The 21,866-nt window shown below is 43.5% G+C and overlaps 1 protein-coding gene across 1 annotated transcript in view; it reads right to left on the bottom strand.

The window, feature by feature from the left end:
- The window catches only part of LOC144689869 (arginase-1-like), a 39,858-nt gene extending 21,353 nt beyond the window's left edge, over positions 1 to 18,505 (bottom strand). Inside the window, exons 1-4 of the mRNA XM_078557325.1 lie at positions 18,379 to 18,505; positions 18,204 to 18,276; positions 15,492 to 15,666; positions 2,232 to 2,391 (exon numbers count right to left, since the gene is read on the bottom strand). Of these exons, the coding sequence (XP_078413451.1) occupies positions 2,232 to 2,391; positions 15,492 to 15,666; positions 18,204 to 18,276; positions 18,379 to 18,486 (516 nt within the window). The 5' untranslated portion in view covers positions 18,487 to 18,505. The remainder of the gene's footprint in view (positions 1 to 2,231; positions 2,392 to 15,491; positions 15,667 to 18,203; positions 18,277 to 18,378) is intronic.
- Between the last annotated feature and the right edge of the window lie 3,361 nt (positions 18,506 to 21,866).

The raw sequence follows: 21,866 nt of genomic DNA, 5'->3' as shown, positions 1-21,866 counted from the left end.
TCCCTGTCCCCCGGATCATTATGCGCTCATCCTTCCATAAGCAATGGTCAAGCCATGTTGCAAACTTCAATCACTGAACATTCAGCACTGCCATGGCTGCTGGGAGAACAATGGTGACCTCACTGCTGGGCAAACATACCTGCCCGTGGCACCCCAGCCTCACTGACACCGGTGGACCTGGGCGCATGGCACCTCTCCAAATCTAGGGCCTCCTGCTCGAAGCGGCTGCAAATCGCAACTGCGCTGGCCTGCCGCCATTCCTCACCCGCTCGGCTGCATTATGTGCATTCTTCTCCTGAAAAGGAGAGAACATTGATTAGTGCTAATTGTACCTGGACCCTTTTCGCGGACGGCCCACCCTAACCAGATCGGTACTTTGCAGGGCTCCAGTGTCTTCTCACCTGGCTGCTGTCGAACACTCACACAAAGATGCTAGGCCTGTCTCCACCCCCTTGGCCAAATGCTGCCTGCATCACATCAGGCACCACACGGTCTAACCTTCTGTAGCAAAGAGGCGCAAGCAGGTGGCACGTAGAGGACAGCAGATCAATCAGTGCCACGCCACCTTGAAGCTCCCATCCCAGCATGTCATCACCCTGACTTTGACATGTCCTGGAGTTCCACCACTGCGCCTAGGTGCAGCTCCTCCAGGTTGCATCCAAAACAGTCATGTGGGTCACAGTGTACCACTTGCTGCGGGGGCAGAACCCATCTCTTCACCATCCTCTCAGGGTGACCTCGGCATGGGCAATATCTGCTGGGCCACCCAGGGAAGGACATATACTATCAATGATTCAATGCAGTCACTACACTCAGGCTTGGAAGGAGGGAGGGGAGGGGTGGTGAGGGGGGCAGGGGGGAAAGCCTACCTGCTGGGTTAAGTGACCAATGCCAACATGGTACTCACCCTTCTTGAGCGCAACAGGTCATTGAAGTGCTTGTGACACTGGACCAAGTTGCGCTGCACCACGTCACGGGAGCTCACAACCTCCGCCACCTCCTCCCAGGCATGTTTGGTCATATGGGGGGGCTTCCTCCTCCTGTCCTGGGATACCAGGACATCCTGCCGTGCTGCCAGCTCCTCGAGGAGGGCAGCAAGGCAATCATCAGAAAAAGGCACACAGTGCCCCCCTGCCCTACCCTCCTGTCTGGCCTGCTCACCAGCAGCGCTCTGGGAAGCCCTTCCACTGGCCATAATTTGCAGCCTTGGAAAGGCTGCAGCAATTTTTTAAAACAGACTGCCGGGTCGCCATTGGACCGATTGGGTCCAGGTGCGGGCGGCGATTGGGTCCGCCCGCACCTGCTCTCACTCTGCCCCCCCGCCAGCCAGAAAATTCAGCCCAGAAAGTTTTTTGATCATTGTGCTTTGTTTCCTTAGTTAGTGCCATTGGTTATATGCTAAAATTGTGTGTAACATGGGTGAAATGCTGTATTTCAGTGCCATGGAGATACCAGCAACTTCTTAAGATGAGGAGAACTTGGTTAGGATTTAGAATGCACTGTCTGATAGGGTGGTCGATACAGTTCAATAGTAGCCTTCAAAAGGGAACTGGATAAATACTTGAAGGAGAAAAGAAATCAGGGGTATAGGGAAAGGGAACTAATTTGATTGCTCTCCAAATAAAAAAGCCGGCGCAAACCTGATGGGCACTATACTAACTGTCATCGTGGTTAGCTTGAACAATCAGAATAATCACCCCAGACCAGCAGAAGAAAGCAATTCCAACCAATTGCAAAGAGCTGTAATAGGGTATATCAGGCCAAGGGAAAGCAGCATCCAACTATTATGGATGGAGAGCAGGAGTGGGTCCCACGCGTCTTTTTGTCAGAGTCAGCATTCTCAGTAATAATCCCGATGTACTGCTCATAAATGCTTGACCAAAACCTAGAAGCTGCACTAAGATGTCCTGTATCTGATAAGTTCATCCCAGACTGCCAAAATGTTGTGAAAGAGAAAGAATGCAACATTTCACCTGATCTATATGATAGTTAAGTAATTTTATACATGTAGCACATTTACCTGCATTATGTGTAAGGCATTTTCTAAAATTAGTGCTGTGGCTAAATTGGTGTTATCACAGCAGCACCTGTGGCTATTGGACAACACTGTTACCTAAAAATTGGGAAGTCCGTTCTGCTAGATTACTGCTCAGACGGTGAAATGGAAAATCCAGCCCAATTTGTCTTCACACAATGAGATATTTAACTTTTGCACCAAATTTCACATTTACCTCAGTCTTGAGTTCCTTGATGAGAAATGACACAGGTTGTCCATGCAGGTTACCTGATGGTGTTGTATTAGGAGTGTTAATGTCAGCATGGGCATCTACCCACACCACACACAGGTTTGAGTGAAATGCTGCATCTCCAGAAATTGATCCAACTGCCAAACTGTAATGAGAAAGTGCATTCTTGTTATATCTGGATTTTATCTCAACTTAAGTATATTTCAAATTGTTGCCATTGCAATATGAAGCCTACATATTTCTATTTTATATTTTTGTGATTCATTTCTAGTTGCTTGTCTCCATGAGATTGGTGACAAGAAAGTATCTCACAGAAAGCTCTATAGAAAATCATAAATTGAACAAATCTGTTTGTACAAAGCAACTGATAAGTAGCACAAATCTAATCCATGAAGATACTGTCACAGGGAGGCGATAGCGTAGTGGTATTGTCACTGGACGAGCAATCTGGAGACCCAGGGTAATGCTCTGGGGACCTGGGTTCGAATGATGGAATTTGAATTCAGTAAAAATCTAGAATTAAGAGTCTAGTCATGACTGTGAAACCATTGTCGATTGTTGTAAAAATCCATCTGGTTCACTAGTGTCCTTTAGGGAAGGAAATCTGCCATCCTTACCTGGTGTGGCCTACATGTGACTCCAGACCCACAGCAATGTGATTGATTCTAAATGCCCTCTGAAATGGCCTAGCAAGCCACTCAGTTGTATCAATCTGCTACGAAGTCTGTATTGAATAAAACCGGACAGACCACTTGGCATCGGCTTAGGCACCGGAAATGACAGTGGCAACTCAGCCCTGTCGACCCTGCAAAGTCTTCCTTAATAACACCTGGGGGCTATTGGCAAAATTGAGAGAGCTGTCCAACAGACTAGTCAAGCAACAGCAAGACATAGCCATACTCATGGAATCGTACCTTACAGATAATGTCCCAGACACCACCATTACCAACCCTGGGTATGTCCTGTCCCACCGGCAGGACAGACCCAGCAGAGGTGGTGTCACAGAGGAATACAGTCAGAGGGAGTTGCCCTCAGAGCCCTCAACATAGTTTCAGGACCCCAGGAAGCCTCCTGCCATCAGGTCAAACACAAGCAAGTAAAGCATCTACCGATCACCACGTACTGCGCCCCGTCAGTTGATGAATCAGTACTCCTCCAAGTTGAACACTACTTGGAAAAAGCACTGAGGGTGGCAAGGGCGCAGAATGTACTCTGGGTGGGGACTTCAATCTATCACGAACAGTGGTTCAGTAGTACCACTATTGACTGGGCTGGTCAAGTCCTAAAGGACAAGGCTGCTAGAGTGAGTCAGTGGCAGGTGGTGAGGGAACCAAGAAGAGGGAAAAACATACCTCATTATCACCAGTACACCTGCTGCAGATGAATCTGTCCATATCGGTAGAAGCGACCGCCACACAGTCCTTGTGCAGACCGTCTTCACATTGAGGATACCCTCTATCGTGTTGTGTGCCATTACCACACGCCAAGTGGGATAGATTTCGAACAGATCTAGCAACTCAAGACTGGGCATCCATGAGATGCTGTGGGCCATCAGCAGCAACAGAATTGTACTCAAACCACAATCTGTAACCTCATGGCCCAGCATACCCTCTACTGTAGCATTACCATCAAGCCAGGAGATCAACCCTGATTCAGTGAAGAGTACAGGAGGGCATGCCTGGAGCAGCAGCAGGCATACCTAAAAATGAGGTATCAACCTAGTGATGCTACAACTCAGGGCTACTTGCTTGCCAAACAACGTAAACAGCATGCAACCGATAGAGCTAAGAAATCGCACAACCAAAAGATCAGATCTAAGCTCTGCAATCTTGCCACATCTAGTTGTAAATGGTGGTGGACAATTAAACAACTCACTGGAGGTGGCAGCTTCACAAATATCCTCATTTTCCATGGTGGGGGAGCCCAGCACAGCAGTGCAAAAGATAAGACTGAAGCATTTGTGACAATTTTCAGCAGAAGTGCAGAGTGGATGACCCATTTCAGCCTTCTCCGGAGGTCCCCAGCATCACAGATGCCAGTCTTCAGCCAATTCGATTCACTCCACGTGATATCAAGAAACGGCTGAAGGCGCTGGATACTGCAAGGCTATGGGCTCCGACAATATTCCGGTAATAGTACTGAAGACTTGTGCTCCAGAACTTGCTGCGCCCCTAGCCAAGCTGTTTCAGTACAGCAACAACACTGGCATCTACCCAACAATGTGGAAAATTGCCCAGTTATGTCCCATTCACAAAAGGCAGCAGAAGTCCAACCTGGCCAATTACCGCCCCATCAGACACTCTCGATCATCAATAAAATGATGGAAGGGGTCATCAGCAGTGCTATCAAGTGGCACTTGTTTAGAAATAACCTGCTCACTGATGCTCTGTTTGTGTTCCACCAGGATCACTCAGCTCCTGACCTCATTACAGCCTTGGTTCAAACATGGAGAAGAGAATTGAACTCCCGAGGTGAGGTGAGAGTGACTGTCCTTGACATCAAGGCAGCATTTGACTGAGTGTGCCACCAAGGAGCCCTAGCAAAACTGGAGTCAGTGGATATCAGGGGAAAACTCTCTGTTGGTTGGAGTCATACCTAGCACAAAGGAAGATGATTTTGGTTGTAGGAGGTCAATCATCTTAGTTCCAGGACATCATTACAGGAGTTCCTCAGGGTAGTTTCCTAGGCCCACCTATCTTCAGCTATTTCATCAATGACCTTCCTTCCATCATAAGGCCAGAAGCAGGGATGTTTGCTGATGATTGCACAACAATCAATACCATTCGCAACTCCTCAGATACTGAAACAGTCCATGTGCAAATGCAGCAAGGCCTGGACAATACCCAGGCTTGGGCTGACAAGTTGCAAGTAACATTCACGCCACACAAATGCCAGGCAATGACCCTCTCTAAGAAGAGAGAATCTAACCAAAGCTCCTTGACATTTAATGGCATTACCATCACTGAAACCCCACTTTCAACATCCTGAGGGTTAGCATTGACCAGAAACTGAACTGGACCAGCCATATAAATATGGTAGCTACAGGAGCAGGTCAGAGGCTAGGAATCCTGTAGCGAGTAACTCACCTCCTGACTCCCCAAAACCACCAGTCCACCTCCCAGGATCTGGAGTGTACCCTATTTATGAGCAAGTTATTGTAATTTCTGTCGTGGTGTTATTTGCTGACAAAGTAAATGTGACCCTGTGGGCAATCATTGTTTCTTGTGCACAATGGAGCTCTCAGTTTCTCAAAAGTTCATGAAGTTATTAAGAACAGATTCCTGTTTAAAAAATAATCTACAAGGCACAAGTCAGGAGTGTGATGGAATATGCTCCACTTGCCTGGGTGAGTAAAGCTCTAACAACACAAGAAGCTTGACACCATCCAGGACAAAGCAGCCTGCTTTTTCTTGACACTTATAGTCAGGAAGAACAAGTCATAGACATGGGAGAGACAGTCCATGAGTCTTTGTAGCTGAGTTTCCATGTAAGGGACTAGCGCAGCATCATCAACGTGGAGAAGTTATGTCATCAGGACAGGATGTGTTTTTGACTTCGCTTTGTCTTGATATAGTGGACCTTGCCATCTGACCTAGTATGCAAGTGGATTCCTTCCATATCTGTAGAGAAGACAAAGGTCATGAGCTTGAAGAAGAAGATACTAAACAGAGTGGGGGCTAAGACACAGCCCTATTCATTCCGTGCTTCACTCTAAACTGTTGGAAGTGCAGTCATCAAACTGAACTGTGCAATGCATGTCATCATGGAAGGAGTGGATGAGACTGAGGAGCTTGATAGACAGAAAATTTTCCCCAAAATCCGCTGACCTTGTTAAATGCGTTAGTGAGATCTACGAATGTAAGAGATATACTGCTCTCTTGTAGCTGGTATATGGAGAAGGTCATGTTCACAGTAGATTTGCCCACATTGAGACACTGTGTTAATGGAATCTTTAAGTATGACCCTAGCAAAGTCCTTCACTGTGACGCTAAGGAGTGAGGTGCCCCTGTAGTTGTTGTAGTCTCCTCTGTCGCCTTTGTTTTTGTACAGTGTGATGACTTTTGCATCTCACATTTCCTGTGGAATGGAATCTACTTTCCTGCAGGGAAGGAGAAGGAGAAAATCAGAAAGGTGTGGCAATAGATGGGACTTTTCTTGCTTCTGCAGTTTGGCTGGGATTCCATCTTGCTGGATATCTTTCTGTTTGTTAGCAGCCTTTGGCAAATGAGTGCAGCTGCGGAAACTGAGTGCAAACCTGATATTTTGGTGAGTGGGGGAGTTCGGTGAAGCAGGGGGAAGGAGGTGTTTGTTTCCTTATGCTTTTTCTCCCTTTCTCACCCCGTAAGAATTGGTTTTTATTCTACTACAGGGAAAGGAGCTAGCTGTTTAGTGAGTATCTGGTAAGTGGTTAAGGTTATTCTATTCCTAAGGTTTAAAGTAGTATACAAATTGGTGGTAAAGTTAATAAAATAAAAAAAGGAAAAATAAATAAGTGAATAACACAATTAAGTAATTAATTAAAAAACATTAAGGATGGCAGGACAGGCAATGTGTCAAGGCTGCAACATGTGGGAGCTCCTAGATACCATTGTGATCCAGGGCAAACACATCTGCAGTGTTTGTGGCTCGAGGAACTTCAACTTAGAGTCATTGAGCTGGAGGCTGAGGTGCAGACTCTGCAACACATCAGGGAGGGTGAAAGTTACCTGGATGCTTTGTACCAGGAGACAGTCACACCACATGGGATAAGGTCTTTTGATTCAGTCAGTGGTCAGGGACAGGAGGGTGTGACTGTACGAAGCAGTCCATGTCCAAATGCGACAAGACCTGGACAGTACCCAGCTTGACACCATCCACCAGGACAAAGCAACCTGCTTGATTGGTACCACACCCACAAGCATTCACTCCCTCCACCACCGATGCACAGTAGCAGCAGTGTGTACCATCTACAAGGTGCACTGCAGAAATTCACCAAGGCTTCTTAGACAGCACCTTCCAAACACACGACCACTACCATCTAGAAGGACAAGGGCAGCAGATAGATGGGAACACCACCACCTAGAAGTTCCCCTCCAAGTCACTCACCATCCTGACTTGGAAATATATCGCCGTTCCTTCACTATTGCTGGGTCAAAATCCTGGAACTCCCTTCCTAACAGCACTGTGGTTTTATCTACACCACATGGACTGCAGCGGTTCAAGAAGGCAGCTCACCAACACCTTCTCAAGGGCAATTAGGGATGGGCAATAAATGTTGGCCCAGCCGGCGAAGCCTACATCCCATGAATGAATTAAAAAAAAACTCGTAACACAGTAAACAAATTGATAGCACACATTGAAGGGACCTGTGTACTTGTACGCCAAGATCTCTCACTTCATCTACCCCTCTTAGTATATTCCCATTTATTGTATAATCCCTGTAACTGTTTGACCTTCCTAAATGTATGACCTCACACTTCTCTATGTTAAAATCCATCTGCCACTTTACCGCCCACTCCACCAACCCATCTATATTGTTTTAGAGATTATGGCTATCCTCTACACTATCCACTACATGGCCAATCTTTGTGTCATTATGGAGATGTGGCTGCAGGATGACAAGAATTGACTCCTGGAAATTGAGGGGTATATGACATTCAAGAAGAATAGGAAGCTAAGTAAAGGTGGAGGGGTAGCACTGTTAATGAAGGATAGCATTTGTGCAATAGAACCATAGAAAAGTTACAGCACAGAAGGAGGCCATTCGGCCCATCTTGTCCATGCCAGCCCGAGGATACCCAGGTGCTCTTTCTAATCCCACCTTCCTGCACCCGGCCCATAGCCCTGCAGCTTACAGTACTTTAGGTGCAGATCCAGGTACTTTTTAAAAGAATTTAAAGTTTCTGCCTCTGCCACCAACTTGGGCAGGGAATTCCAGACACCCACTACCCTCTGCGTAAAAAAGTTCTTCCTCATGTCCCCCCTACACCTTCTGCCACTTATCTTGAATCTATGTCCCCTGGTTCTAGAATTCTCCATCAAGAGAAACAATTTTATCCTGTCCACTCTATTCATTCCCCTCATAATTTTGTAATCAAGTCACCTCTCAGCCTTCTTTGTTCTAAGGAAAATAACCCCAACCTATCCAATCTCTCCTCGTAGCTACACTTTTCTAACCCTGGCAACATTCTTGTAAACCTCCTCTGCACTCTCTCCAGAGCTATTACATCCTTCTGTAATGTTGTGACCAGAACTGCACACAATACTCCAGTTGTGGCCTCACCAGTGTTTTATACAATTCCAACATTATATCCTTACTTTTATACTCTATACCTCTGCCAATGAAGGAGAGCATTCCATATGCCTTCTTTAAACCTTGTCTACTTGAACTGCTGCCTTCAGGGACCTGTGTACTTGTACGCCAAGATCTCTCACTTCATCTACCCCTCTTAGTATATTCCCATTTATTGTATAATCCCTGTAACTGTTTGACCTTCCTAAATGTATGACCTCACACTTCTCTATGTTAAAATCCATCTGCCACTTTACCGCCCACTCCACCAACCCATCTATATTGTTTTAGAGATTATGGCTATCCTCTACACTATCCACTACATGGCCAATCTTTGTGTCATCTGCAAATTTCCCAATCATGACCCCCCACGTTCACGTCCAAATCATTAATATATAACACAAACAGCAAGAGTCCCAACACCGAGCCCTGTGGAACACCACTTGAGACAACTTTCCATTCGCAAGGGCATCCATCGACCATTACCCTTTGTTTCCTGTTACAAAGCCAACCTATCATCCAGTTTGCCACATTACCCTGAATCCCATGGGCTTTTAGTTAGCGATGAACTTGGTTTAGGAGATTAGGATGTAGAATTGGTTTGGGTGGAGATGGGGAATAGTACGGGAAAGATGTCACTACTGGGAATAGTCTACAGGCCGCCTAATAGTAACCACAATGTAGGACAAAGTATACAAGAAGAAATATTGGGTGCTTGTGATAAAGGGACAGCAATAATCATGTGATTTTAATCTACATACAAACTGGAAAAATCAGATCGGCAGCAGTAGCCTGGGTGAGTTTCATAGAATGCTTTTGAGATAATTTCTTAGAGCAGCACATTCTGGAACCAACCAGCGAGCAGGTTATATTAGACTTGGTATTGTGTAGTGTGACAGCGTTAATTAATGACTTCAGGGTAAAGACCCTTGCGTAGCAGCGACTCTAAAATGATTGAGTTTTACATCCAGCTTGAAAGGGAGAAGAGTGGGACTAAGCCTAGTATTTTAAACTTAAATAAGGGCAACTATGTGGGCATGAAAGCTGAGCTAGCTGAAGTGAACTGGATACTAGGCTAATTGATAGATCAATAGAGATGCAGTGCCGACATTTTAAGTGGATATTTCAGAATACTCAGAATAAGTATATTCCTACTATAAAGAAAAATTCTAAAGGGAGGACCCACCATCCTTAGGTAATTAAAGTAGTTAGGGAAAGCATGGAACTTAAGGAAAAAAAACATATAATTGCGCAAATGAATGGCAGGTCAGATGATTGGTCAAAATATAAAGAAAGGCAGAGAATGACTAAGAGGCTAATCAGGAGAAAGAAATTAGAATATGAGAGGATGCTAGCTAGAAATGTAAAAACAGCAAGAGTTTCTACAGGTATTTAAAAAGGAAAAGAGTAAGTAAAGTGAATGTGGTCCTCTAGAGAGTGAAAATGGGGAATTAATAGTAGATAATAAGGAAATGACAGATGAAATGAACAAATATTTTGCTTCAGTTTTCACTATAGAGCATACAAAAAACATACCAGTAATAGCAGTAAATCAGGAGTTGGAAGGGAGAGAGGAACTTGGTAAAATTATAATTACTAGGGAAGTCGAACTGAGCAAACTGATGCAGCTGTGGCCTGACAAGTCTCCGAGTCCAGACGGACTTCATCCTTGCTTCTCAAAAGATAGATGGGAACACCTGCACCTGGAGGTTCCCTCCAAGTAACTCACCATCCTGACTTGGAAATATATCGCCATTCCTTCACTGTCGCTGGGTCAAAATCTTGGAACTCCCTTCCTAACAGCACTGTGGTTGTACCTACACCACATGGACTGCAGCGGTTCAAGAGGGCAGCTCACCACCACCTTTTCAAGGGCAACTAGGGATGGGCAATAAAAGCAGGCCCAGCCAGCGAAGCCCACATCCTGTGAATGAATAATAAAAAAAGGTGGCTAATGAGGTAGTAGATGCGTTGGTGTTAATTTTCCAAAATTCCCTTGCTTCTGGAAAGGATCCATCAGACTGGAAAGTAGAAAATATAACCTCTCAAGGGATGGAGGCAGAAAACAGGAAACTATAGGTCAGTTAGCTTTCATGTCTGTCATGGGGAAGGTGTTAGAATCGATCATTAAGGAGATTATAGCTGGGCATTTAGAAAAACTCAAGATAATTGGGAAGATTCAGCATGGTTTTATGAAAAAGAAATTATGTTTAACCAATTTATTAGACTTCTTTGCATGAGTAACATGTATGGTGGATAGAGGGGAGCCTGTAGACATACTGTACTTGGATTTCCAGAAGGCATTTGATAAGGTGCCACATCAAAGAATTTTGTGGAAAATAAAAGCTCATGGTGTAGGGGGTAACATATTAGCATGGATAGAAAATTGGCTGGATGGCAGAAAACAGAGAGTATGCATAAATGGGTCTTTGTCTGATTGGCAGGATGTGACGAGTGGAGTTCAGCAGGGGGTGTGCTGGGGCCTCAACTTTTTACGATTTACATCAATGACTTAGATGAGACGAGTGAAGGCATGGTAGCTAAATTTGCAGATGACACAAAGATAGGTAGGAAAGTATGTTGTGAAGAAGAGATAAGGAGTTTACAGACTGATATCAATAGGTTGAGTGAGTGGGTAAAAATCTGGCAGATGAAGTATGTGGGAAAGTGTGAAGTTGTTCACTTTGGCACGAAGAATAAAAAAGCAGAGTATTATTTAAATAGAGAGCAGCTGCAGAATTCCAAAGTGCATGGGTCACAAGAAGTTAGTATGCAGGTACAGCATATAATCAAGAAGGCTAATGGAATTCTATCCTTCATTATGAGAGGAATTAAACACAAAAGTAAGGATGTTATGCTTCAGTTATACAGGGCATTGGTGAGACCACATCTCGAATACTGTGTGCAGTTTTGGTCTCCTTATTTAAGGAAGGATGTAAATGCGTTGGAGACAGTTCAGAGGAGGTTTACTAGATTGATATCTGGAATGAGTGGGTTGTCTTATGAGAAAAGGTTGCACGGGCTGAGCTTGTTTTCATTAGAGTTTAGAAGAGTGAGGGGTATAAGATCTTGAATGGTCTTGACAAGGTGGACATGGAAAGGATGTTTCCTATTGTGGGAGTCTAGAACTAGGGGGCAGTGTTTTACAATTAGGAGTTGCCCTTATAGAACAGAGATGAGGAGAATTTTTTTCTCTCAGAGGGTTGTGCGACTTTGGAACTCTCTGCCTCGGAAGGTGGTGGAGGCGGGGTCATTGAATATTTTTAAGGCGGAGGTAGATAGATTCTTTTTAGGCCAGGGAATCAAAGGTTATTGGGGGTAGATGGGAATGTGGAACTCAAAACACAAACAAATCAGCCACGATCTTATTAAATGGTGGAGCAGGCTCATGGGGCCGAATGGCCTACTTCTGCTCCTATTTCCTATGTTCTATGGCCATTTCGATTTTGAGTGATGAGGCTTCTTCATCCAACTCATCCATGACAGGAAGCTGTGGGAGAGCATCAAGCACGGACTAGGAGATGTCGGTCTCCCTGGAGTACAGCTCATAGTTGTGTTCAGCCCAGCAGGACATCTGTTTACATTTGTCAGTGAATGCTTCACCATATGCTGACTTCAAGGGGCAAGTTTGGTGAAGGTAGGACCAAACACCGTCTTGATCCTTTCATACATTGCTCATAGATTTCCACGGTGACAGGCAGTTTGGATTTCTTGACATTAGTTGATCCAGTCTTTATCTGCGCAGTATCTCCCTATCTTCTGCGCAGCTGACTTGGCTACTTTAAGGTCTTGCAGTTTTTTTTTACTGTTGGGTTAATGATATGCATAATTAGACTTTGTTTTTTGCATCAACGAAAGATATCAATCATCTCAGCCTAGTAGGTCTCAGAATCACAGAAATCAAACCTTGTTGTCAACCCTTTACCAAGTGATGCTTCTGATGCTTCACAGATGATTGAGCTTCGTGACTTCCAAGCTTCATCGATACCAGCATTGGCACTTCCTCGTAAAGCTTTGGTGGGTAGCAATTGCGAAGTGCTGGTATTTGGCACCATTACTTGTGCAAGGGACGTTGATGCATGGTGGACCATCATGTTTGGAACTGTGAAACTTTCAGGGGTGCACCTTCACTCTGCTGCTGACAAGAGGGGGCCGCTAGGATAGGTATGGGTGAGAGAATACTGGGCAGATTGCGCCTTCTCGTGATGACCAGGTCTAGTTAGTGCCAATATTCAGACCTTGGGTGATGTCATGATATCTTGTGGCACTGTCTGCCTTGAAAAAAGGTGTTGGTGAATTTATTCAGGGCACAAGGCTCAAAACAGCTTCGTCTGTTATTGCTGATCTTGCCTACCCCATGACGACTGAGGCACATTGGCCATAAGTCACTGTCTGACCTAACATATGCATTGAAGTCACCCAGGATGACTATCCTTTTGCCATTTGGAATGTTCCTCAGAACATCACCTGTAACAGGGAGTTGTAGAAATGTTCTTTGTCTGAGATGTTAGCATAAAGAGTTGGTGCATAGGCATATTTGTCGTTGACTGCGCCTCCATCAGATGATAGCTGCAGGGAGTTGAGGCACTCTGATGTAAAAGATCCCCTGGTACTATTCAAGGAATAGCAGAGGAATTCTCTCTGATGTCCTTACTAACAGTTACCATTCAGCCAACATCAATAAAACAAAATATCTGGTCATTATTCTATTGGTGTTTGTGAGACCTTGCTGTGCATAAATTGGGCGCTGTGTTTCTCTGTGAAGCGTTATTGGACATCCTGAGGTTTTGAAGGACACCATATAATTGCAAGTTTTCTCATTCTTTTCTGCATGTATACTAATCATGCTTATTGGAAAAGGAAGTACACAGGTGAAAACCACATCAGCGAAGTCCTTTTTTTTGCTGGTTCCTAACAGCAGTGCTCTGGAGGTTTGAAATAAGAACAGAAAATGCTGGAAAAACTCAGCAGGTCTGGCAGCATCTGTGGAGAGAGAAACAGAGTTAACGTTTTGAGCCCATATGACCCTTCTTCAGAGCTGAAGAGAAGTGGAAACTTCTCTCCACAGATGCTGCTAGACCTGCTGAGTTTTTCCAGCATTTTCTGTTTTTGTTTCAGATTTCCAGCATCGGCAGATTTCGCTTTTATCTTAGTACTCTGGAGGTTACCTTCCATAGTAAACTAGTTCAAAGATACAAGTGTTTCCACTCCTAGGGCCCTGAATGTATTTAGAAAATCTCTGCTCTTACAATATTCAAATTCATTCCTTCTACAAATCTCTTGCTACTAAGTGGTTTTGTTTAAAGAAAATATAGGGCTAAAACTTTGAGGGTGGTAAACTTTTCCTGCATTATATTTCAGCTGAATCTGGCAACTAGTGGGAAAAGATCCATAAAAATACTCCAGTCCTATTTTAACCATATAAAACACAAGAAAAAAGATGAAAACTGGTAGAGAAAGCTGTTTATGATTTGTTGCACACGATTTCAATAAGATACTTTCAGATTTTTGTTAGGGAGTGACTAGAATAATTTTGTTATAAAACATCAGGAGATATTGAAATAAGAAAGGTCCAATAATTTAAATCTAGAACCCACACAAGCGGAAAACAGAACATCCAAAATACATCAAATCAAATGGAAATCATCCAAAACAAATAACCTTGCTGCCTGGTGTGGGCAATAAATAATCACTGCAGTTTAAGAGGTTGCTGTCTGGGAACTGTAATGATTTCCTAAACTATTTATGATTCAAGGCTGCAGTGAAAATTGAAACCTGAGCCTCACATGTGCTACTTGGCGCCACTCCAAGGTTGAAGGTTAATTAATCCACTGCCAGAAATACAGCAGAGTGCCCAATATAAGTGGTGCTCAACCCAGCTCCAGATCTCCTGTCCCTACTTGCAACTCAAATAGCTACGATTCAGGCAACCAAACACTTCAAATTCTACACCAAAAAGACCACCATCTTAGCTGTCTTTTCTCCTGGCTTGCCAGAATTAGTTTCTGAGACACTCAGATGGTTCAGAAGAGTTGGAAACTCTTCCCTTCTACCATCAAAGGAGAACAGGACCAGCTTGTGTCTTCTTACCTGCTCCACAAGCACTCACACCGTTATGCCAGAGTAATGAGATGATCTTACCTGCAACATATTGCTCTCCAAAAATCTCCCAGCAGTAGCACAGATTTACAGAGTTGGAAGACATGTCACTTTAAGAGGTTCATTCAGTTTTTAAGGGTGCAGTGGATAGCCCAGGAACAGTGAATATTGAATATCAAGCAGGTCATAGCATATGTGTTTAAAGGAAATAATGGAAGTATTCCTATTTTAAATGTATACAGGGAAATCAGGTACGTTATCTACAGCCATGCTATCTGACCTCTTTGACCTTACAATTTTCACTGCATTCAGGCAATCCGTGGTGCTTGGATGCAGACCCTAGAAAATTTCTCCAAAGTGATCAATCATATAGTACTAATGTACAAACAGGCAATTAACTTGCTATTTTTCTGCCCATGCCTTACTTGAAATTCACCCCAGTGTTCCCAGAGAATAAATACATAGTGATATTTTGGAAAGCTGTTCCGTTGTGTTACACTGATGTATTTGGCCTTATGCTCTATAACTTTGAAAATAACTAGTTGCATAGGCTTGCTGCAGAGTTTACTGAACATTTCAGTAAACTTTGTCAGCAGACCATCACTATGTATTTATACTCTTGAGGGCTCAGTGACTATTCCAGTAGCAACTCCAAAACATTTCTTTATATAACTAACATTCACTCACCTCCATTTGATATTTCAATCTGACACTCTTCCCCTTCAATCGAACAATCCCTATTTTTTCTATTTTTCTACATGAATTGTAAATATACTTTATATTTGCAGTTGCATGAAATGGTGATGAACATTTTGGATAACTTTCTTGTACATGTTTTTGAAGCTTATGATTTGAACAAAAGAGAAAGGAAATACCTGTGATCTCCCCCAAGAATGACACAGATCCGGCCATCTGCTTTTACTTTGCTTACAACTCGAGATAGTTTCTCATTTGCTTTTCCCACAGTCCGTGGCATTTTGACGGTTCTGAATGGCTCGTCTTTTGGCTCATCTTCAAATTTCAAGTTGCCATAGTCTTTCAGATTACAACCTCAAAAAGAAAACATTGAAGGAAAGAATGGGTGATGGGGAAAGATAAAGTCAAACTAACTCAATTAACTATAAATTTATGAGTCAGTAAATAGTCTTTAAGGTCACTCTGGCTCACTTTGCAATAAGCCAAGGTGTTGGCAGTGAATTTATTAAGACTAAGAAAATCCCAGATTGATTGCTGTTTCGTGCTGTGTTGACTAATCCTAAGTGTGAGGGGTACAATAACTGACTTCAGAGTCCTGGACTGCAGGCAGCAAAAAAGAACATCCAGTGTTCTCATCTTATATCACCACACTGCAATTTCTGCTTGTGTGTGACTAACCATTGGGTGAGGAACTAAATTGGCTTAGCTCTGATAGCTTTGTAATTAAAGCTGCGAGGAACCAGTTTTTGGAAAATTTGAGTGACATTGAATTTTTTTTCCTCCAGAGTTATTTTTAAAAGTTTGCAATATTAATTCGAAGCTGTGAATATGCCATTCTTTAAGAAACCATGGATCAAGATAGATGTCCAGCAGGGAACACCTGCTAAGGGAAGAAATATTTTGTATATTTGTATACCAAGCTAAAGACTCTTGCTGATTGGTTAAAAATACTTGGCCTAAGAGAAGTATTCTTTGAACATCTTAGGCGCTAAAACTCTCAGACAGAAAGTGATTGTATGTGTGGGTGCCTTGAAAGCAGGGTGCAAGAAAAAGACTCTCTCTTTCCCTCTCTCAGCTCCACCTTTGTGTTAAACCTTCCTCAGAAATATCTCATCGGAATAAATCATCTGTTTTTTTTTGAAAGTCTGCAAAGTTCTGATAGGAAAGAGTCATCAAGGACAGTTTCACCAAAAAATCCAACTGAAAGAACTTTCAGATCTATTGTGAACAAAATCCTGTTAGATCAACAGCATTGAGATCTCTTTGAATTTTATCCTTTTTAGAAGAAATGTTTCCATACTCCAGCCTCTGCAGGGGACTATGTTTGTTTTATCCTGTTTTGTGTGTGTGTGTGTGTGGGGGTTTGAAAAGGGGAAAAAAGTCATTATACTTCTAAACTACAACTTGTATAACAACCAGTTCATTAACTTGTTTTTAAAAAGTAGTTTTATAAGAAATCAAATTTTTGTGTTTACTAAAAGAAGCCTGGTTGGAGTCTTTTTTATGCTGGGAATAACAATGTCAGTGGTAAATAATTGGCCAATTTTGTGGGTGAATTAAGCATTTAAAATGTTGTTGCGACCTGTGGAGAAGAGGGGCTAGAATTAACTGCGCACTTCTCCCATCACGGTCTGTAACAAAGCCTTCTGTCTCATTGTGCCATCTAGTCCCACATATGGCCGTGTGGATTGTGTCTTTTACGTTCTTTGTGAATGTGACATGATATAGCATTTATTAAATATGCCAGTAACATCCAGCAGCAGGACACCTTACACTTCAGCCTTTATATTAGATAGGCAGAACAACTTGGTCAAAGCTCAGATGCATGTTTAGCTTTATCACTGGAATTAACCAATAATTTACATTCAACGCCCATCAACAGCCTCAGTTTTAACAAATGTTTTTAAGTTACATTTTCATATCCAGACTTCAACTGCATTCACTCCAAGTTGAAAAGAATAGAATCTGAGATCTGAATGGTCCTCTTGAACAAATAAAGACATTATTGTAATCTATTGACATATGGCCCCTTTCTGTGCTGTAATGACTTTATGACTCTATGAGACCAAATTAGTGATATTCAAGTACAAATGAACTCAAAAGGAAACTCAGTGAGCAACACCATATATCTTTTGATTTGACACTTTTACAGCCTTCCAGACTCCACACTGAGTTCGACAATTTCAGCTCATAATCACTGCACCCTATTTTTTCCAGGCAGCAACTGTCGGTAATGACATTTACACCTCCTTTACAACCATATTTCATTTCTTTACTTAATCCTTTTCGCCCTGCAACATAATCCATTTTGTTATTTAATCCTTTCTGCCTTCCACCTTATCAGAGACCTTCCCCTTTCCTTTTTTTCTCCCCTCTTTCCCTGCCTGTGTACTTGCTTAAAAACCTGTTACATCTTTTAACTTTTGCTAGTTCTGATGAAAGGTCGACAACCCCACTTGTACTCTCTCGAATCATGTGTCATATCTAGTCACTGCCAGTTTGATAGTGTCATTTTCTCTTGCTTTTCGGGTTGAATAGGTTTGTGTTAACATTGACTGAGAAGGTTCCAGGCACTCTCAGTTAAAAGTAAATAAAAATGCTTTCAGAGTGTTTGCACTTATGGATTTTTTTTAATTTTGAGGGCAAGAGCCCGATTTTCTCCCCTTCGTAGTTGCAGGTGATTGCAAATGAAATGGACTTTGTTTACAAAGGGTGGGGGGTGTTTTTCTTACGGTAACAGGCGAATTTTTAAAAAGTGGTTTTAATTTAAAAACACTCCACCAAGCGTACGTTTTATTCCTATCACAAAATGAAATTTGAAGAGTTTACAATGATATTTTTTGGAGGGTGATCTCGATATTTACCATTCTAATGACCCTCCGAATTATTACCTCCAGTTTGAAGCGCTGTCAGCAGCCCGGATTTCCTTAAAGCGTCTGGTCCAATTCTTACACCCTCCTTTCCCTATAAGCATGCAAAGGGAGCTTACAGTAAAAAAGAAAGTAAATGCACCTTTAAAGATAACACAATTTTTCGATTCCTAACTGTCGCATCCGTACAGCGTACCTGTCCCCTCGATAATGGTGCTCCAAGGATCCCGATTTTGTGATTAAATCTTCTGCTGATCATACTCACCCTGCAGTTCAAAACAATCAAACTCTTTCTGGCCAACATCTTACTTCTTAGTTTCTAACAGACACCTAAGGCTCCTCGGTGGTGAGTCATTTACTATTTGCAGATTATATTTCAATTAATTCAGATATCCTCTAGCAGAACGGAGAGCTTTATCGTTCATGGGGACAACTGAGGCAGAAGCACACATACTCGAATTTAAATCTAAATCTGCGCACGGTGCAGTAGCATCAGTGACATGGGAAGAGTCACAGCAACAGAGAAAACCCCCGCCCCGCTCTCAATAATAATTATATGGTTGCCAGTCAGGTTCATAAATTACATAAATATATGCAAAACAGGTAAGAGTGTATTCAGCAGGCCTGGCAACGTTTATTTGAGAGGAGTTGACATTTGGGTTAAGGATCCTTTGTCAAAACATGACATAAACTTATACGTCATAACAGTGTTGCAGAGGATGTCATAACAGTGTTGTGCTGTAAGTATGACCAATAGTTGCTTACAGCCAATCAACATCACTTCACTAAAACCAAAGTAAAATAATGTGGATGCTGGAAATCGGAAATAAAAACTGAAAACGCTGGAAGTGGTCAGGCAACATCTGTGGAAAGAGGAACAGAGTTAATGTTTCAGGTCAGCAATGACCTTTCATCACAGGAAACTGCAACTGCTCCAAGACTGATGTCATTCAATGATTGGAGTTGGAGAGAGCAAGAACTTTAGCGGGGAAAAGAGCATAAAAGGTAGAGTTGAGGGCATTTTGAGAACATTCTGAAATCTCAATAATTCATCCACCACTGACACACAATGGCAGTAGGTGTACCAAGATGCGGTTCAAGAAGATGGCTCAACACCACCTTATCGAGGGCAATTAGGGATGGGCAACAAATGCTCTCCTGGCCAGCGACACATCCTGCTGAAGCATAAAAAAAGTTATGGCGTGATTTTGCATTAATAATGGTGAGGTCAGCACTGACCATAATCATGGACTAAATCAGACAACAATTTCCATGCACAATTAAATGCAGAAATCCAGCATTGCAGTCCAAGTTACCCTGCTCCTCTACAGTTGGTATTGAAATCAATGTAAAGGGGTGAAGTTGCAGTACTTACCCGCTAGTTACTCATTTAATCTACCAGAAAAAGTTAGGGCTGTTGCACTCAGAAGTGAATTTTTCCAATGGCATCTATCCATCTCGAGAGATGATGGACTGCGCCTGAGGTGTTCGTCATTTCTGTAATGAACATCGTATGTTCTGGCTGTAGAGGCCGATTTGTGAGTGACAGTCCCTTCTGCAGCACTCACAGATGAATAGTGTTGGCCCGAGGTCACCTGATGTCGTTTCCTTCCAGCAGGCTCTCTTTTCCATTGTTTGGTCATTTCTTTTGTCCTTTGCTTTTTCCATGCCCTTCCTGACTTCATTTGGCAGTCAGAAAGCAGTCAAGTGATGTTTTAACAATGCAGCAAGTGATAATTACTGCAAAGAGCCTCTGGCTCTGAAAATTCAATTTTACAGTTGTGGGGCAAGACTTTCCTTCTGGTAACCAATCCCCCCACCCCTGCTTTGGGGGAAAAACAGTCACCTGCCCAGACTTTGCTGGGGGCACGCTGAATTGGCTTGGAGATGGGTTTGGCAGTCAATTAGCGGACACAAGGGCGGGAATGGAGGTGAGGTTGAAAAAGAGTGGGCCCAATTTAAACCCAGACATTACTGTGGCTATCATTTTACATTGAATTGCTTGCTGTACTGATGGAGCAGGAAAAACAGAGGTCTGGAACCAGGGGCAGGGCTGTCCCTCATTTTGCAGATGCGGACCTGGAGGTCCTCCTCAAGGCAATGAAGGAGAGGAGGGAAGTCCTCCTCCAGAGCAGAGGCAGGAGGAGGCCACCCTCCCAGACCAAGGTGGCCTAGATTGAAGCAGCTGACACAGTGAACAGATGGATTGCGATCCACTGGAACTGGATCCAGTCCAGGAAGAGGTTCAATGACCTGATTTGCTTTGGCAAGTTAAATGCAATGCCAGACCCTCAGGAAAGGCCTCCAACCAGCTGAGGAGCTTGAGAGCACACACAGGTGCTGAATATGGAGGAATGTGCGCCCAGGGTACTTATTAATGTCTCAGCAAGGCTCACAGCCATAGTGCTTCTGAGGACCTGCCAACATCGAGATGTGTAGCTCCCTACATATAAAAGCTGCATTGAGAGGCCAGCAATGCCTTATCTCTTTTTTGTCCTTGCAGGAAAAACAATCTTATGGGGCCAGATTTTCATTCCTTGGGGTGGGTAGCTCGAGTAGGGAAATTTCCTGTAAGATTACCAGCGTCAGGAAAAAATGCCCCGAATGGTGCACTTTTTGCTCTGGGGGAGCCTGCAGCCTGGACGCAGATTGGAGGCAGCCACAGGGCACAGCTGGTTAAAAGGCCAGGCTTGGTTCTCTGGGACTTTGTCCCAGTTGTTTTGTTAAATATTAGGCCCTCACCCACTCTCCATGCCCCATGCCCCACGTCTGGGAAGGGTGCCCTGCAGTCAGCATTGCTGTGAAGCAGTCTGGGAAGAGTGTCCTGCAGTCAGCATCACAGTCTGCACTGGAGTGCTGTGAGGAGGGAACAAGGTGATCCTGTGAGTACTGTGAGTATGGTCGGGTAAGTATTTACTACTTTTATCACTTATAGGTATTAAGGTCTTATTTTGTGGTTCATCGTTTGTAAGGGCTATATTCTGTAACAACGAGGAGCAGGGAAGAAAGGCCTTAGAGTAATCGATATTATTTAATATTAAGTATCTTCCAAAAGGTTTAATTTAGTTTAAAGGGGTAAGACATGGCAGGAAAGCTCAAAGCTGTGGTATGCTCCTCCTGCTCTATGTGGGAAGCCGGGAACATTTCCAGTACCTGGGGCCAGCATGTGTGCGGGAAGTGCCTCCAGCTGCAGCTCATGGAAGCCCGGGCTTCGGAGCTGGAGTGGTGGCTGGGGACACTGTGGAGCTTCCGCAAGGCAGAGAGTATCATGGATAGCACGTATAGAGGGGTGGTCACACTGCAGGCTAAGAGTCCACAGGCAGGAAAGGAATGGGTGACTACCAGGCAGAGCAAGAGGACTAGGCAGGCAGTGCAGGAATCTCCTGTGGCTATTCCTCTGAAAAACAGATATACAGCTTTGGATACTGTTGAGGGGAATGGCCTCTCAGGGGAAAGTAGCAACAGCCAAATTCATTGCACCACAGTTGGCTCTGCTGCAAAGGGGAGGAGTAAAAAGTGTGGGAATGCAATAGTTATAGGGGATTCAATTGTAAGGGGAAAACGCCATAGGAGTTTCTGTGGCTGCAAACAAGACTCCAGGATGGTATGTTGCCTCCCTGGTGCTAAGGTCAAGGATGTCTCGAGTGGCTACAGGACGTTCTGAAGAGGGAGGGTGAACAGCCA

Source organism: Cetorhinus maximus, chromosome 14 (assembly GCF_964194155.1).
Source record: "Cetorhinus maximus chromosome 14, sCetMax3.hap1.1, whole genome shotgun sequence".
NCBI classification, from domain to species: domain Eukaryota; kingdom Metazoa; phylum Chordata; class Chondrichthyes; order Lamniformes; family Cetorhinidae; genus Cetorhinus; species Cetorhinus maximus.
This window is presented reverse-complemented; position numbering and strand designations above follow the sequence as displayed.